We start from the raw sequence: 18,945 nt of genomic DNA, 5'->3' as shown, positions 1-18,945 counted from the left end.
CGCCGTTCACTTCCGCTTTCGCTTGGTGGCAGGTAGGCTGCCGGCGGCAACTGCAGTCTGGTCTCACGCTGTCCATCCAATTGTTTCATTCTGGTTATTTTATTTCAGCGGCTCGCTTGGGTGTTGCTGCTGGCTGCACGATGCTCACTGCTTGTTGTGTGCCGCTCGCTGTCCGCTGCTGGTTGCTGTGTAGCTGATCGCTTTGCTCCATGCCGTGCCGACCGTGATTGCCTGATCGGTATGTAGCAGTGACTTTAGCCTTCTCCTCCAGCCACTCGTAAGTTGCTCTTATGTTTTTCTTTTATTGTAGGGTAAAGACACCTGTGTAGCGGCATAGAAACCGCTAACCTGCAAGAAATCACTGCTGCTCTGCTTCGCTGCTTTGCCTCACGACTTCGCTGCCTTGCCTCAACGCTATCAGCTGATTTGCCTCACGGCTTCGCTGCTTTGCCTCACCGCTAGCTGCTTTGCTGCCAACCGCTAACAGCTGTGTTGCTTCGCTGCTGACTCATTACTTGGATTCAAACTTTTATTTGCACCTGTGGTAGCGGTGCTTTAACGCTGTCTGCCTGGTTCCAGGCTGCTCACTACAGCTGGCCAAGCCCTAGTCCTTCGTCCAGGTCCTGTGTTAGCGTTGCCATGGCCAAATTTTTGCTAGGCAACGCCATATTGAATGTGTACTGTCAAACCTGTCACATCTTAGTGTGTATCTGTGTGTGAGAGAGAACAGTGGGAGAGTTCATTTCATTTTCGTTGTGATCAGTTGTTCTTTATGGCATTTTCTTTATTCTCTTTTGTAACAATTGGTTTCACTTCAACCTGTAATTTTGATGTTAGCTCTACGGTTAATTTTTCTATTTGATTTACTATTGTGTTAATTTTTAGTTTTAAGTTTTGTTTGTGTTCTCACCTGCTGTCCTCTGACTTCCCCCATTCAGGTGCTGAGCCTAGGGTGGTGGATTGGTGTCCCAGTGGCGGTGTCCCTCTTGTGTTTTGCACTTTTAGGTTGAGTTTGTTTCACTTTTATTTACTTCACGTGTGGTGTTCCTGGGATCTCCTATGTTTTGGACCCATCTCCCCCACTAAGTCTCAGTCCTGATTGGTTCCCCTTTTTGCCCCAGTGAGTGACTTCTTAACGTTGAAGTTTGCTGTGAAGTTGGATAGCAATCTAGTAAGGCTTGGATGTGTAAGGAGACGTCGCAAACTTTACATCCAGAGAAACAGTACATTATGCCACAAGGGAGCTTGATAAACCTGGTGATTGAGTTGCCGATGACAAGAATTTCGGGTTGGCCATTGAGGTCAGGTTTCGACGACAAAGGTCATCTGTATCGGCTGCCACTTCCACCACAGGAGGGACCTCCGTGAAGGTCGAGGTGAGGGAGGGTCTCTCACAGTGTGCAGAAGAGGGTAGTGGGGCAACAGAGGGCCGACGAGGCGAAGATGTTGAGTTGGTGAGATCAACTTGTAGACGCTTGATCCTGTTTGTGATAGGAGAGGAGGCTGAGCTGTGAGATGCAGGACGTTTCCTGGTCGGTAGAAAGGCTCCGGTGCCAACATCAGCCACCAGAGAGGCGGTTTGGACTGTGCAGTCAGCAAGCTCTGTCAGCAGAGAATACGTGTTTTCCAGGGGGAGGTGAAAGCCTGGATCATCCCTTTCACCACTGAGGAGCAGCTGCAGGAGGAACTCGGACCGTCACAGCTAGACCTCCGGGATTGTCTGGGTCGGCCTGGAAAAAGCAGCTGGCCGAGAGCATAGTTGAGCTTGGCGGTCTAAGAGATCCTCGATCAAAGTCTCTATAGAGTGGAGTTCAGTTTTAATGCAGGTGAGTTCAGTGGCTGACATCATTTCTGCTCGGTGTTTGTAGCTGTCGTCTCTGAGGTTTCCTATATGAAAGGAAGTAATCCAACAGGTGTAGCTGTCTGCTAGCAGGTTGCGGCATACACCGCTAGCATATAGCTAGCGGGGTAGCAGTAGAGCACAGGTTGAGCGTATCTGACGGTTTAAAGTATCTGAGGGTGGAATTTTTCCACTACGTCTACTTTTATCTCTGACTTGTCCTTAAACAGTCTGGATTGTGGTGGTGAGGCAGCACAGGGCAGGACAGACAGTTTGATGTTGGAGAGTCGTTTTGGTGCGTGACTATAGGAGGGGTGAGGAGAAGTGGCCACGAGGGGTTGTTATGGAAAAGACTGGACCAGTGTCGTACAAGGCAAATGTAGGAGCACAAGGGGTATGGAAACGACATGTGGATCAAATGTTGGCACGCCCTGATCCAGAGCCTCAGCACACTGCAGTAAACTTACCTGTAAACCCCCCAGTGTTACTACCTCAGAGTGGTAGTTGCCCTCAACTTCACACTGATACCGCGCACTCTGAAAAGAATGATGATTTAGGTTCTGAGACCACTGAATCACCAAGGATTAATCAGTCTAATGAACCACCACTGACTAGACAGACTGAGGTAACAGAGACTGTTAGACACTATCCTGTGAAGATCACTAAACCACCAGTTCGTTACCATGATGAGTGAACACACTGAATCGTTCAAATAACATAACTTAGAGGGGAGGAAATGTTACGTATGAAACTAATGTTACGCTATGTGAATAGTGACCAGCAAGTGGCACCTGTGCTCTGTAACTTGCTGAGTTCTGTGTGCAATAAAAGAAGTCCAGAAGAAGTGATTGAAACAGCCACAAGTGTGTCAGTGTTGCTCTGTGTTAGCATATGTAAAACTGATTGCATATAAACCTATAGGTAGCAACATAACAAATACAAAAGCTCCTGTTGGGGCTCTGTATTGTAACAAACCATTACCAAAGAGAAGCAGAGGCCGCAGAATCCATTTGGTGCTGTGGAAAGCACACTGGGCTCAACCCGATCGATAACAAAGATATTTGGAGAGCGTAGAGCGCTGAGGATACAAGGACTCCTACACTCACTGCGTAACATTCCACATTTAGTGTGTATGTGTGTGATGTTCTTTAACTCACCTACACATTCCCAGTTTGAAATCAGACAATAAACCCACACACATTTCTTTTCTTTTTTTTTTATACGTATCTCACCCTTCTGATACTCACAGATATCTCCCTGGTGCTGATAAGAGGCTAAACGCTCTCAAGTACTTTACACTGATAGAAGCGGTGTGCTGTAATTCTAGTAAGGTGTAGATTTAAAGACTGCAGAGACAAGCTGCTGTCTTAATGTCTTAATTTAGCATAACATTAATTTATCTTTTACTTAATTATCACATTTAATGGTTCTAGAGTCTAAAAGCAGGGTAAGAGTTCTGCTCATCTGCTTTAACAAGACTGCCGATATGGACATTACATTTTTTCTAACATCTCTCATACTATACATGTCACTCTGTCCTGTTGATCCTTAAAGAGGACAACTGGAGCTTTAAAATGACACCACATTTGGGGGGTCTGGCCTTGCCAACTTGCCTGTGCATGTCTTTTCAAAATGGCTGCCGTCCCAAAAAGCACATTTTATGGAAAAAAGAACGGTATGCATGATATTCATAATTGAAAAAAATAAGTGTTATATTTCAATTGTTTTAAGTAAGTAAACATCTCAGGAATATTTGAGTGAGTTTTCAGCCCTGGTCCATTGAGGCATGGACTCCACGAGACCCCTGAAGGTGTGCTGTGGTATGATGAGTCGTCTATCCATGACAATTTGGCCTTCATCAAACTTGCTCAAATCCTTATGCTTGCCCATTTTTCCTGCTTCAAACACATCAACTTTGACGACAACATGTCCATTTGCTGCCTAATATATCCTATCCACTAACAGGTGCCATGATGAAGAGATAATCAGTGTTGTTCACTTCACCTGTCAGTGGTCATAATGTTATGCTTGATTGGTGTAGATCTATCAGAGGATGATACCAGGAAGTGTCAAACGTCTAATAAAGAAATTACAAAAGGTTCAGGTCTAATGGTTACAAAAAGATAAATCTTCCTTTGCTATTTGTTTTGTATTTGGTGTAATGGATGATTCCAGTGGAACTTTCCATGTACATACTCAGCCTTTAAATGTTTCACATTCCCGTTGTCCACTACAGAGGACGTGCTGTAAAATTTAATTAATAATAATATGTTTTTGACCACCCCAACACTAAATTTATGGAAAAAAAAATACTAATTAAATGTTTAATTTTTTTTCCTGGGTCTCGGGAGATTATACAAGTTATTATGTCTATCAAACTGGCTTCACTGGTGATGAACGCAACATTAAACAACCATCATTGCTGATGAAAATCTATCTGATGGGACTTAAGTTTAAAGGTTTTCTTCACCTTCAGCATCATGTTTAGTTCGCCATCTCCTTATCTCAATCACTGACTCTCTCTTGGAAGTAATAGCAACCTTGATTAAACTTGTGGATTCCTCTGGTTTGAACATTGTTGGAAACATTTGGGACAATGTAAGTACAAAGGATATAAACTGCAGTTGATAATCATGCAAACTAATATTTTATATTTCATATTTGAAGTTAGTTTGGATCACTTTGCACAGATCTGTTCTAAGTTCGACATGAAAGGGTCTTTTTCAGTGAACGACACATTATGTCTACTTTGTTTCAATCTGGTAAAACATAAAACATGAAGACTTCCAACAGAGTTGAATACTTATCGGCAGTATCAGAGTATGTATTTGTTTATGAGTTTTGTTTTGAAGGGACTCTTTGAACTTCTGTGTTGTGCTGGAAGCCAGGTTTCAGTGTACTAATTTCTAAACTATGGGCGATAAGAAAGTTATTATTACATGAAAATGCTACAGTGTCACAGAGGGCCCCTTTAACAACTGAAGGACAATTTGACATTTTACAATCACTCTTGAATTATACAGATGGTGAGTTCCAAAACCAAGTCAGATACTATAATATTTTAGTGAATAAATAAATAATTATCTAATTTGACTATTTAAGGTCAAAAACTTTCAGTAAAATAAAGGGCATTTATACCCTGGCCTTTGATCTGTAGGCCTAGTTAGCACCCAAGGCCATGTCTTGAAACATGAGATTGACTGCTTTTGAACTGCTGTTGGAACACTGACCATGTAGGAGTCCATTCTTGTTTAAAAGCACTGTTTTCGTTGTGCACTTGTTTCTATGCCGGTCATCTCATTTATCTGTTATAGGTCCTGGTAGTATGGAGTCCACGCTCACAATGTACTTTTATTGAGGGCGTGTTGATTGGACAGTCTGATAACTACACAGGTCATCACTCAACTAAATACAGAGAAATGTCCCACAAAGCAATGTTACAGGACCAAAAATCCTGCATGGTTTAGCTCCCCCTCCACTGAACTCACTCATAAACCAACGCAGCACTGTTCAGATCACTAGAAGCACCACACGTGGTGACTTATCAATTCCACAAAAGAAAAGTACATTTGGCCAGTTATCATTCTCTGTTAAAGCAATACATAATTGGAACTCACTTCCCACCCATATCAGAGATACACATACATACTCCACTTTTACAGCCAAGTTAAAAACATGGCTAGTCAACAGTTACACCTGCACACACTAACATATGGCTGTGTGTTATCTGCGTCATGGATGCTGCCTGTCTACAGTGTGTGATGTCTGTCTGCACTCCTGAATGTGATTGTATGTGCTGATGTGTGCTTATATTTTGTGCTGTTTCTGTATGCTTTGATTATGTGTTGTCTTTGCATGATTGTACTGATGTTTCACTGTTTTCTCTTATCTTATCTTATCCTTTCTTATCTTATCTTATCTTATCTTATCATCATTATTGATTTATCTTGTATCCTAGCTGTCCTAATGCTCTCTTTTTAATCAGTGTGCTGTAATATATTGTTTTTGTTTTGTTTTGTTTTGTTTTTTAGGGTGCCTATTGTCATCTGGCCGGGGACTACAGCGGGATATTAGCCATGTTGGCTAAAGCTGCCCCTTTTTACTGTTGTTGATGCAGTTAATTAATTGGGATTGTCTTCGATATAATAAACTAATAAACTAAACTAAACTAAACTAAACTAAACCAAACAAAAGTAACGTAGTAACTGTAACTGTATTTATTATTATTTATATGAGGAAAAAATACAGATATGCTTCTGTCCCCCCTTGGTTTGAGCAAAGGAAAGAAAACAATGTATATTTGTTGTAAACCTTCCCATTAAAGAGGTCTGCCTTTGAACTGGAAAGGCGGACTCTCGTGCTATATATGTGAGTGGAATGGGAGAGGGTGAGGAGTTTTTTTTTTTTGGGAAGAGTGTGACCAGAGCGGTCTGAAGCTGTGTAAGGAATGATTGTTTCTTTGTTTGGGTTTTTAAGACAACCCTTGCCAGTGTGATGTTTTATCTTCCACCATGCTTTGCTGCACCTCACCTTATGACAGTCTTCATCATGACGTGTATGTGTCTGAAGTCTGAAAACATGTTTTATTTGCCTATGGGCTGCGTGTACATGTTTATGTTGCTTTCATTCGCATTTTTAGCTACCTGCTCTGGTCTTTATAGCGGTTTGGTCAGTAAGAGTTGTTTTTAAATTGTTTTAATGTGCTTAATAATGACATTTGTATTGACCTAAGAACCAACTTTAAAATATCTCCAGGCTTGGCATACGGACGTTCAAACTGCCCTAATTAACTTTAACAGGATGGAAAGGGCAAAACCCCCCCAAAAAAACCAATCATGCTTGGCATAAATTTCTGGCAAAATAGAATATTTCATGCTATATTTATCGATCAATGCAGAAACTTCACTACTCCTTCTCCCACTGCTCTCCTCCATATTACCTCTGTACTGTGGGCGAAGGGCGCGGTTATTGGGGCAGTCACGGCCCTGCTTGCTGAAGTTGATGTTGGTGCGGATGCAGCGCTGCAGCAGCGGCTGGGTGGGCCGGGTGTTGTCGCTCATGCTCAGGAAGATCTTGTAGGGCTCATTCTGGCTGAGGAGGCGCAGGGAGTGCATCTGAGGAGGAGAAGTGGAGTCGTGAAGGACAACAGGTGGAGGCTAAGCAGTTTCACTCACTGGTTCAGCTGACTTTGGACAGTTTGAGAGACCACCATTCAAGGTAGGCTTGAGCCGTACTTCTATAGAAATATTCTTACATTTAATGCTACAGCCATTTTCTGTCTTAAAACTTTAAGGGAGACCTTTCATACTTTTTCCTTTTTTCCATCAATTCAGTGTGTTATATGTGCTTGTGCATGTTAAAGATTAAAGATCGTGACAGTTAAAAAGGTCCTCAACAACAGAAGCTCCTCTTTCCCACAGAAATCACTGCTATTGAAATGCCTCGTCAGTAGCCCCGCCTTTAATTCTGTGACTCCATGGCATCCTAGTAGCCCCATCCATACTGCCGTTTGGATGCGGGGATCAATTCTCCGCCTCCGCCTCTGTATGAATTTCTTGGAGGCAGTGAGGGGTGAAATTTTGCTTCGGCGCTGATCCGCCTCTGGAGGTAGTATCAGACTACTACTACTCTCGTGCATATATGTGAGTGGAATGGGAGAGGGTGAGGAGTTTTTTGGGGGGAAAAAGTATGACCAGAGCGGTCTGAAGCTGTGTAAGGAATGATTGTTTCTTTGTTTGAGTTTTTGAGACTATGCCTATTTCTTTTTCTGCACAACCCTCAAACCACCACTGCTGCGTTAATGCAGGTTCTCTGTGTGAAAGGGGCTATTTTGTCACTGTGTCTGTGTCTCAATTCAGGGTCTGCATGCTTCGGAGGCCGCATTTGAAGGCCAATCACATCACAACGCTGCACGAAGGATGTTCAGATGTTATTGACGAGTTTTACTTCATATACATAAATGGACCAAGATGAACAAATTTAGATCAGGCTGTGATCCCTGCTCTAAATCCATACCGTAAAACTGTAAAGTCCAGTTGAACATTTGAATTGAATAAAGGGCTAAGTTTAGGATCATCCTTATGATAATTACATCATATAATATCATTATTCGTCAGAACGAACTTTTGTTCACAGGGGCGACAAATTCCACTGCTAAGGCAATAATAAATGATAAATGATAAATGAATAAATGGGCCTGCAGAGGAAGGTCAAGCCCCAGCAGGCCAGAAACAAGTGGGACCATTTAAAGGACAAGTACAAAGTAGCTGCAGGTTTGAATGACGATGTGGAAACTAAATTATATTTGTTTTACCCATGCAAGTTAATGAATCATTTGCTGAAAATTGCTGATGTGATTGATTTCCACTGCCTTAGGATTGCTAATATCCAGGGACAGGAGAGGGTTAGCAGGAGGCCCAGCGCTGCTACTGGGTCCTGGTTTGTCTATGGAAGCAAATCTGTTCTATAATTCAAATTAAAATGGATAAACAGAAATGTTTTTTCAAATTTAAGAATATTGCTGCATTTTTTTTTTTTTTTACTTTTTGACCTGTTACTGAACATCATTTGTAACTGTTTTAATTTTGTTTTTGATAATAATTGTTTTTGTTAATAGTTAATAATAATCTGCAAATAGGTAGTTATGCTGTAATTTTGGAAATAGTTGTAAATGTAAAGACATTAATAGTAAAAGAAAACATTAAATACCTTGTTGTCACTGAAAAGTAGCACTTGATGCCGTTTGCTGTTATAAATTGTACTTAAGCTGTAAATACTAAATGGAATAGATAATGTGTAGCAATAGAACAATATTTTATTTCATGAATTATATAAAATGAACAATCATGAACAAATGATTTTAAAAGACCTCATAAATTAACTAAATAACAACAGAAATAATGTAATGATTGTCCTCTGGAGCAGAGAAGAGCCTCTCCATCCTCTCTGCAGCCTCATGTCATCCTTCATCCTCCTCCTCACCGTCTTCATCCTCCTCCTACTGGTCACTTGGCCCTGGTGTATCCTCAGGGATGGAGGCAGTTAGGACGGGGGGTGGGGGGGCACTGGAAGGCCTCTGTCCTAATACCTCAAATATGGAAGCGAATCTGTTCCATAATTCAATTTAAAATGGATTAACAGAAATGCTTTTTCATTTTCAGAATAAAGCTGCATTTTTTGACTCATAAATAAAATGAGTAATAAATCATCCAAATTGCATTTTCATCTTCAAGACTGCTCATTTTGTAACTTAATTAAAATGATAAAGAAAATTACATTTAAGATTTAATTTTCAAAAGATGCCCCAGCAAATAGTTACCAAAATTCAATTTGAAATGTCAAATTTGAAAATTAAAATGCAATAGCAGTAATGCTTTTAATTTCAAGGTCATCGCTGCATTATGTGACTCATAAATAAAATGAGTAATAAATCAGGCAAATTGGTTTTTCGCATGGTTCGCGTTTACTTGGTCAAATCAGCCACACCTTTTTTTCAAGTGTGCAAATGCTCTGACATTTACTGTGATCGTAATGAAGCCGCTCTGAAGAGCTGCTGTCAGTCGCCGTTTTTAGACAAGTCACGAAGCCGCCAATTTGCCCGTCCTTTTGGCGGCTCGGTCCGCAGTTTTAGACAGAAGCCGGCAAATTGGGGGTCTGTTTTCGTCTGCCGATTTTCCACCTCGGAGGGTACACTTATTTCTACGGATCCCTGGAGGTGACATGGATGTTGTTTTTTTTTAATCTATCTTGCACGCGCCAGTTACTATCTCGCACGTGCGACTTTTCAAGCGCATTTTAACGTAATTAAACAGTGCAGTCGGTTAAATGCAGGCTTATTATCATGGATCGAGACCATCTCAGAATTTTAATTGATTAATTAATTAATTAAAGTTAATAAAGTGTCTTATTGTTATTGTGTAACGGTAAGAGGTCCATGTAACAGGTATTTTGATGATCCACGATGAGTGTCCAGGTGTTTTAATAGCTATTTTAATAGCTCTTTTAATGGCTATTATGCTAGCCATGATGGAGGAGTTGTCAAGGTAATAGTAGTTTGGTTATAATTAATTTATGAAATAACGTTGCAGCAGTCACAACTGGCAATCAGGACAAACGATTAACAATGGATGCAGGTGCATATAGTATCATATTCATGTGAAAGTTGTGCTCTTGCTGTGTCTGACTGTGAGACTGCAGTCTGACCCACAGTCACTACCAGCAGCTCTTCAGAGGTTTCATTACGATCACCGTAAATGTTAGAACACTTGCTCACTGGAAAAAAGGTGCGGCTGATTTAACCAAGCAAACGCGAACCATGGCTGGCTTGACCGCAGTACAGAACTGGACATGGTGGCGATTTCCCCGCTAACACAGTCTATGCCAACAACACAGCCTTAACACTCTCCTCTTGTCTCTTCTCTTGCTCCAGCGTCGAATATGCACACCGCCTCTTCGGTCAGACTGGGGGCTGAAGAAGAACAGAGGCCGCTGATGTCACTCTCCTGCGCCATTTGGGATTGTGAATTCAAATTTAATTTTGGAACATTTTTTTGCGGGGGGCGGGCATGAAAACGAAAAAGCAATTTCCTCCTAGTTTTCTTTTTAGTTGTGTGACAAAATGAGCAGTCTTGAAGAAGAAAATGAAAATGCAATTTGAATGATTTATTACTCATTTTATTTATAAGTCACATAATGCAGCGATGACCTTGAAATGAAAAAGCATTTCTGCTAAAGCATTTGAATTTTAAAATTTGACATTTCAAATTGAATTTTGATAACTATTTGCTGGGCCATCTTTGGAAAATTAATTATTAATTTTAATTTTAATTAGTAATTTTCTTTATCATTTTAATTAAGTTACAAAATGAGGGGTGCCATTTAGCTCAGTTGGTAGAGCGCGTGTCCCATGTGCTGAGCCTCTGCAGCGGACCCGGGTTCGACTCCCGGCCTGGGTCCCTTTGCTGCGTGTCACTCCCCCTCTCTCTCACCCTATTTCTTGTCATATCTTCAGCTGTACTATCAATAAAGCCATAGAAGGCCCAAAACAAATACAAAAAAAAGTTACAAAATGAGCAGTCTTGAAGATGAAAATGCAATTTGGATGATTTATTACTCATTTTATTTATGAGTCAAAAAATGCAGCTATATTCTGAAAATGAAAAAGCATTTCAGTTAATTCATTTTAATTTGATATATGGAACAGATTCGCTTCCATATTTGTCCTCATGAATGAGGTATTAGGACAGAGACCTTCCACTGCCCCACCTGTCCTAACTGCTTCCATCCCTGAGGACACACCAGGGCCAAGTAACCAGGAGGAGGAGGATGAAGACGATGAGGAGGAGGATGAAGGAGGACATGAGGCTGCAGAGAGGATGGAGAGGCTCTTCTCTGCTCCAGAGGACAATCATTGCATTATTTCTGTTGTTATTTAGTTAATTTATGAGGTCTTTGTAAATCATTTGTTCATGATTGTTCATTTTATATAATTCATGAAATAAAATATTGTTCTATTGCTACACATTATCTATTCCATTTAGTATTTACAGCTTAAGTACAATTTATAACAGCAAACGGCATCAAGTGCTACTTTTCAGTGACAACAAGGGATTGAATGTTTTCTTTTATTATTAAGGTCTTAACATTTACACCTATTTATAAAATTACAGCATAGATACCTATTTGCAGATTATTATGAACTGTTACCAAAAACAATTATTATCAAAAACAAAATTAAAACAGTTACAAATGATGTTCAGTAACAGGCTGAGCAGGAGTCCCTGGCAGTACCTGTCAGGGTCTGCAGTTCTGACTCAATCGACAGCTGCCATGTCATCAAGATTTTTTTAAGAAAAGGCAAGAATTATAATTTCATTATATAATTATAATAATGATAAATAATTACACCACACAAATCTATGTACCAAGGGTTAAATATATTATATTATTATATTTATTATGTATTTATTTATTTATTATATTATATTAATTATATAGGAATAATGATTAAATCAAACCATATGTGGCGATCAACAGTTTATATGTCTAGCATTAACTTAAAGCAAAACTCTCGCCAAAATGAAACCTAGGCTTTCTTGTGAATGTATATGAGTCAAACCTTTGTGTAAAAGCATAATAACGAAGACAGAGGCACTTTTAAGATTAACCATAGTTTCGTTTTCGGGCAAGCTCATTTTCAATGGAGTGCCGGGGCACTCTTACGTTAGCATCAAAATTATTTTTAAAACACTAAGAAGGGTAAGAAGGCTTGTAGTATCACCAGGGTCTCTACACATGAACACGAGCATTCAGGAACAGTGTTTGTGTACACAGAGTTTACGAAAAAGAAAGTTTTTGGACAACTCACGTTAGCAGATGTTTTCTCCGCATGCTGCCGTCCTGCCAGTGAGAAGTGTCGATCTCCAAATGTGACGTAACATGGAGGACAGTAAAGATGGACTCAAATAATAATATATAAAATAATAATGTCTCCTTTCAAAAGACTGATTTGATGTCTGTCACAATTTCGACCTCCACTAGTAGTGCTGCAATATTAATTGACCGAGACTGTGTGACAGCAAGTAAACACCCTTTTTTTAGGGTGTTAGGGTTAGGGGAAATGAGTATACAGATATTTTAATATTAAAAAACGTTTGGAGATTCTCAAAGAGCTGTATGGTTACCCAAGTTTCCAAGTAACTCAGAGGCTGGAAAGGGAATTCAGTGTACATGCTCCAGGGGAAAAAAAACTAATATGAGGAAGCTCACACAGGCTTTTTGACATATAAACCCAGTGAGCGATTTCACTGGACTAAATGGAGTGCCATTTTTATCATATGGAACCCAGTTAAGTACACTTTGTTCCTTCTCTAGATTTCCAAACTATCTTGTGTATGTTGTACATGTTGATCTGGGTTATTTTTAACAATTCAAAATAAACCTTGATACTTGTTTCTATCACAGGATATTGATTTGTGTAGTATCATTATTGAAAAAGACTGACATATGTACAACAACCTCGGTACATGGCTTGGCTTCATACAATTAGCTTCATGGTTATTGTTACTTAGCAGTAAAATTCCTCTTCTTCTTCTTCTTCTTCTTCGTATTATTATTATTATTATATATAGTGTTATCAATATTGATATCTCAATGAGTAGAACTGTTATTTCACCCCCTCCCTCTCTCTCCCTCTCCACCTGCCCACATCGGAAGGTGTCATGAGATGACTTCTGTTGTGAATTGGCACTATACATATAGCATATAAAGATTGGTTGGTTGGTTGATTGATGATTGGATGATGATTGGGGAGACACAGTTGTTTATTCTTCAGTGAGAACAGGAGGTCATTTAACATTCAGTTTTCATGTCTTTTAGCAGTAGTATGCTATCTTATGTTACCCTCAAGGGCTGGGGCTGTTTACTGCTTGGCAACTGTCAGCCAAAAGTACTGATGTAATGACAATCATGGTCGTGTAGATTTGGAATCTTAGATATCAAACATGTTTGATATTATCAGGGCGGCCCAGATGAGCCTGAGCACTTCCAGGTGGAGGTTTAAAACTAGGTCTGTGCACCCCTCACATTGACAGATAATCTGGGGGAAAAGAGAAGGGAATGAAGAGGAACAAGAGAATGATCCAAAAGAGTTGCTAGAAAAGTGAGAACAAAGGAGTGGTGAGTGAGAGTGGGAGTAAATAAAGTGAGAGCAAATAGCAGTTAGTGTGTGGGAGTTCATGACTTTGATGCATGCAGTTGAGTGCTGTACTGTTGATTGTAATTGGATTGTAATATGTTCCACTTTGACATCGTGCTTCCTGATTTGAAAGCCTGGGTGTGAATCTGATCCATCCAGCTGCTCCTGAGGAACATCACTACGGTTTCGGTTACCAACATCATGTGTAGATTTACAGCTGCATCACTGCCACTGCATGCAGGGTTTTTCCTTCAAATCATCCATTACATCTTATCCAGTGTTTAAAAAGGTATAGGTGAAGAAAGACTTTGAGTTTGACTTTGAGAATACTGAGAGAGCAGAAGGGGTGCGATTTAATGTATGGATGGTTCTATGTGCTCTGTGTATATGCAATGCATTTCATTACATTCCTGTTAAAACATGACCTCTTTTATCTAAACAACTAAGGGAAAAGGAGAAGCTTTAGGTTACAGGTTATAAAGTAATAATTTTAATTCAAAGCTGTTTTGCGCTTTGTGCCAACATGGATATTAGAAATTGCATTTCTGCCCCAATCAACAGGAAGTGTGTTGTTCCCCGTGTCACATATCCTACAATTACGTACCTGCATCTGTGTCACGTACACAGGCTTGTTGATGAGTATCCAAGTGGACGTCTCGTAGCACGGAGGGATGGTGATGGAGCCCTCGTAGGTTATGTAACGCGTGGTGTCAGGATAAAGGTCGGCTATGTTCAGGCCCATCAATAAGAACGCATCATCTAGAGAGAGAGAGAGAGACAGAGAGATATCAGGCAGAGAGAGGGAGTGTTAAGCTGATGCAGTGTGTCGTCAGAGAAGTGGAGGGGAGAGATGAATCCTCTGTGTGTGTGTGTGTGTGTGTGTGTGTGTGTGTGTATTTGTGTATGTTGTTTATGTGGAATGAAGCAGCAACCTCCTGAGCTAAATAATGAAGCTGGTGGTGTAGTACCAAAAACTGCAATTCCTCAAATGGCCACCAGAGGCTCCAAAAGTCAAGGCAATCCATATAACGGCAGTCACTGATCTTCACCTCTTAGCTGTGTTTGTGGGGTCGGTGCCGTTTGGATAATTGAAGATAACAGTGCCCTGGTAGGAGTGGATTGAGGAGGTCAACCAAAGGTAGTAGGAGAGATAAGCAGAGTTGGTTGAGGAGTGCTGTAGTTGGGTATGGTGTGCATGGTGCTTGTCTATTAAAGTAGGCAGTAGGGGCTTTGTGGGAAAATCATTGTGCTACCTGGGTGAGGGTGTCTGAAGTTGAAAGACCCAAAGCTCCTGATGATTCCAGATACTATCATTGAGGATGTGTCCAAATATAATTTTATTTGACCAGTTGCAAGAAATGACTGCCAGTGAAACAACATTACAGCAGTATGTGTGTGCGCCAATGTGTTTATCAGGGACAGATGTATTCAAATAGTCACATTACGGTTGCTTACCTTCCATTTATGGATCAATTGCTGGTTACCAGCTTAACTGTTCTAAGCTTCTGCTTTTGTACCTCTTGTTCTTTCCTGAGTTGTACGTTTCTCCTTTGGTTGTTACTTTGTTTCAGCTTTTTTTTTGTTTTGTACTTTGTATTTTGGGGAATTTCCCTTCCTTCTTGGTTGTTTTTTTTTTTGTTTTGTTTTTTTGGCCTTTTATGGCTTTATTGATAGCACAGCTGAAGATATGACAGGAAACACGGGGAGAGAGAGGGGGAATGACACACAGCAAAGGGACTCAGGCCGGGAGTCGAACCCGGGACACATAGGCACATGGGACGTGTGCTCTACCAACTGAGCTAAACGGCGCCCCTCCCCTCTTGGTTGTTGCTTGGATTCCTGATTGAGTGTTCCTTATTTTCTCTAACCTGCCTCCCTTTGGTGTTTTGGTTTTGGGTCCTCAATATACACTGTCTGGCCAAAAAAAAAGTCGCCACCTGGATTTAACTAAGCAAATAGGTAAGAGCCTCCTATTGGATAATGACTGGATGGGCGATTATCTTTCAGCTGCCAACAAGTTATTTAACCCTAACTGATGCAAAGAGTAGCTTCTCATGTCAACCAACAACCATGTCGAAAGACATATCCCGTGCTTGTGGAAAGATGTTCCAAGTCTCTTTGAATCAAATCGTAGAAAAACAACAGTAGAACTCTGGGCTATGTTTATTAGTGAAAGTAAGAGCATTTCCACATGCACAATGCGAAGGGAACTCCGAGGATTGGGTTCTGAACAGCTGTGAAGCCTTAAGAAAACCACTAATCAGTGGGGCTAATCGGAAAAAAGGCTTCAATTTGCTAGGGAGCATAAAGATTGGACCCTAGAGCACTGGAAGGTCATGTGGTCTGATGAGTCCCGATGTACCCTGTTCCAGAGTGACAGGCTTATCAGGGGAGGAAGAGAGGCAGATTAAGCGATGCACCCAGCATGCCTAGTGCTTACTGTACAAGCCTGTGGGGGCAGTGCTATGATCTGGGGTTGCTGCAGTTGGTCAGGCCTAGGTTCAGCAACTTTATGTCCCCAAAGAATGAGGTAAGCTGACTACCTGAATATACTGAATGGCCAGGTTATTCCATCAATGGATTTTTCTTCTCTGATGGCATGGGCTTATTCCAAGATGCCAGGATTCATCAGGCTCAAATTGTGAAAGAGTGGTTCAGGGAGCATGGGGCACAGTGGTTAACCATGCACATCAGAACTGGGCCTTGTGTAACAGCTTGCTAGTTAGGCTAGGTCTCGAGTGACTGAGCTAGCGGGCCTTCTAGAATACCCTGGAGCTGTTGTTACGGTCCCAATTTTTGATCAGCCTGTGTAGAGGTCGTACACATTCAATGGGACACTCAGATTACAAGTTGTTCAGCCATAGTTTTATTATTCACCAACCCGGTTAAACAACAATAGTGCACATCAAGAGCAGGAGGCTGGAGAACCAGACAGAAAAGAAAACAAAAAGGGGAACGCGCCGGGCCAACCTGCAATGGGCCGTCGCACCCGGCTCTTTCCCCTCTAACCTAAACTATAAACAACCAAGACTAATCTAACTACCAAAAACAACAGAATGAAGACCTGAAAATCTAACTGCTGCTGGTCTCCCGCCCCGGCCCTGCTGCACATCAGACGAACAAAGGAAAACCCGACATTCAAAGATGGGGTGGTAAACGTTGTGGCAGAGGCACAGCCTTGCGTCTCTCCCCCAGCAGTTGGTTTGAGGAAGTGCTCCCTAGAGGGCGAGGCCTCCGCTCATTTGCCTTTTTGTACCTCCTCCCGCTGATTGCACACTGCCCGGCTTGTTTCCCCTGCACGAGATAAACAGAAAAAAAGAGAACGGGAGAGAGAGACCACCGGTCGAGCATAACAGGTATTCTTTTCGCAGCCCTCCATAACAGCTGTAGAAAATCTTAAAGGAGTCATCACCTGGTTTTTTACATATCCAGTCCCTCTTGGATCGCTTTGGATCAATTCCTAAAACTTATTAGAAAAAAAATAAATAAAAAAAATCAAACATAGAGCTTGTTCTGACACTTTTTCATACCGCGACTTTCTCACGCGAGATTATGCACGAGGTTTTGACCGGTCCGGATGTGCATTGTATTAATATGTAATGAGGCGCGCGTTGATTGGCTGCAGGAAGGACAGAGCCGGAATGGGGGGCAAGCCTGCATGCACACACAGACTCCAAAACATAAACAGCCCCCTGTCATGGCGCACACACTAAATGACGAAACGTCTAACGAAAGATTAGTGTGTGACCTTTTTTTTTCGGTGGCGACATTTTTGGGAGGCAGGCAGTGTATTTTTGCCATTAATCTAACAGAATGAACTGATCATAAATTGACCCAACACACACCAGCTTGCAGTTTGAGGTTATTTTGGACAATCTCTTTTTAAGGTTGGGAAATAACAGACAGTCTTGACATGATACAAGCCTATCATATATTTGAATGAGAGTTGTTCCTCGAAAAGGTGATTGAAGTTGGTTTAAAGAAATGCAAACAAGTCAGAACATTTTTCCCCTGTAGCAGAATGAAAAATGGTGCATCCAGCCCTTTCTCTAAAACGTACACATCTTTCAGCACTTTTGGCCACGTCAAATGAAACTGCGGCAATATGCTTTTCCATCACCAATTTTAGTGGGGTGATGAATAAAGTAACTTGTAATCTAACTTAGTTTCTTTGAAAATCAAGTAATCAGTATAGTAACTATGTTACTTTTTAAAGGAGTAATCAGTAATCAGATGACTTTTTCAAGGTAACTGTGGCAACACTGGTGATCAGTAATGTCTTAGGCTTCTTTCAAGCCATCTGTCTTCTCTGGACAAGATGTTCACATTGTTGTCATCAAGGCAATGATCTGTCTCCTTCAGATGTAAGTGGACAGCAGAGTATTGCCCTGAGGAGTTGGCCCTCCTGTGTTGTGCCATTCGTTTATGGAGAGGTTGTTTTGTCTCCCCAGTGTACCAATCTGTGCAGTCCTGGCTGCATTGAACAGCATAAACTACATGACTCTGTTTATGCCTGGGTGTTCAAATGATGACGCTTTGGGATTGTAAGACGGGTCAACCACCGTCTCAATGCGTCAGTTTTGGAGGAGTTGATGAGACATAACATGACTTTGTTATGACTTTGCTATGTACAGTCATGATCAAAAGTTTACATCCACTTAAAGAAGAACATGCATATAATGGCAGTCTTCAGTTCCAATGATTTCCAGGGATCTCATTTTCTGTGATAGAATGTGTGGAACACATACTACTTTGAAGCTGGACTGAAGTGTGCTGCTGATAGGGTTGCCAACTCCCTGAAAAACGGCTTGGTAACTTTATCTTTTTGGCCCTTTTTGTGTGTGAAACGATTTCCAAATAATTTGACTCGAATGTGAATTTAGTTTGATGCAGGTTTTTGAGTGATACGAATACATAGAAAAAAATATTATTCAACAATTATTTTTTTTGTGCTAAATAAAAGATATTTTTAACAGAAATCTGTCCTGCTTAACTTTACAGAATAAAATAAATATTTATTTATTTAACAGAACTGTCCTGCTTAACTGAAAACAGTATAAAATAACAGAAAACAATAGAAAGTTGTTACTTTCTTACTGATATATAGTTCATGTGTAGTATATCAACTGCCTGTGCAGTACAAATTATGCACATCACATCTATCTATTGACTGTTTGAACTGACATGTGTAAGGTTGTATATATGTATGTATAGTATAGTGTGTATTCTTTATCAATTATTCATCTATGTATTACTTTTATGTATTATTTATCTATTTTATGTATTCATCTATCAATTGTATGTCTTTATTACACTAAACATTTTTTTGGCCACAAAATACTGACATTTATTGGACTTAAAAAACATTCTAATTTTTTCTATATACCATATCTGCCTCTGGTGTTGCCTG

The 18,945-nt window shown here is 40.7% G+C and overlaps 1 protein-coding gene across 3 annotated transcripts in view; it reads right to left on the bottom strand.

The window, feature by feature from the left end:
• The window catches only part of LOC115578135 (carbonic anhydrase-related protein 10-like), a 37,264-nt gene extending 20,252 nt beyond the window's left edge, over positions 1-17,012 (bottom strand). Inside the window, exons 1-3 of one of the 3 annotated variants that reach the window (XM_030410982.1) lie at positions 16,600-17,012; positions 14,140-14,294; positions 6,780-6,954 (exon numbers count right to left, since the gene is read on the bottom strand). In XM_030410982.1, the coding sequence (XP_030266842.1) occupies positions 6,780-6,954; positions 14,140-14,277 (313 nt within the window). In that variant the 5' untranslated portion in view covers positions 14,278-14,294; positions 16,600-17,012. Of the gene's footprint in view, positions 1-6,779; positions 6,955-14,139; positions 15,178-16,599 lie in introns of those variants that run through there. The other 2 variants (XM_030410981.1, XM_030410983.1) reach the window with 2 other exon arrangements.
• Between the last annotated feature and the right edge of the window lie 1,933 nt (positions 17,013-18,945).

This window comes from Sparus aurata, unplaced genomic scaffold, assembly GCF_900880675.1.
Source record: "Sparus aurata unplaced genomic scaffold, fSpaAur1.1, whole genome shotgun sequence".
In the NCBI taxonomy this organism is placed as follows: Eukaryota; Metazoa; Chordata; class Actinopteri; order Spariformes; family Sparidae; genus Sparus; species Sparus aurata.
Note: the sequence above shows the minus strand (reverse complement) of the source record. Positions and strands in the feature narration are given on the sequence as shown.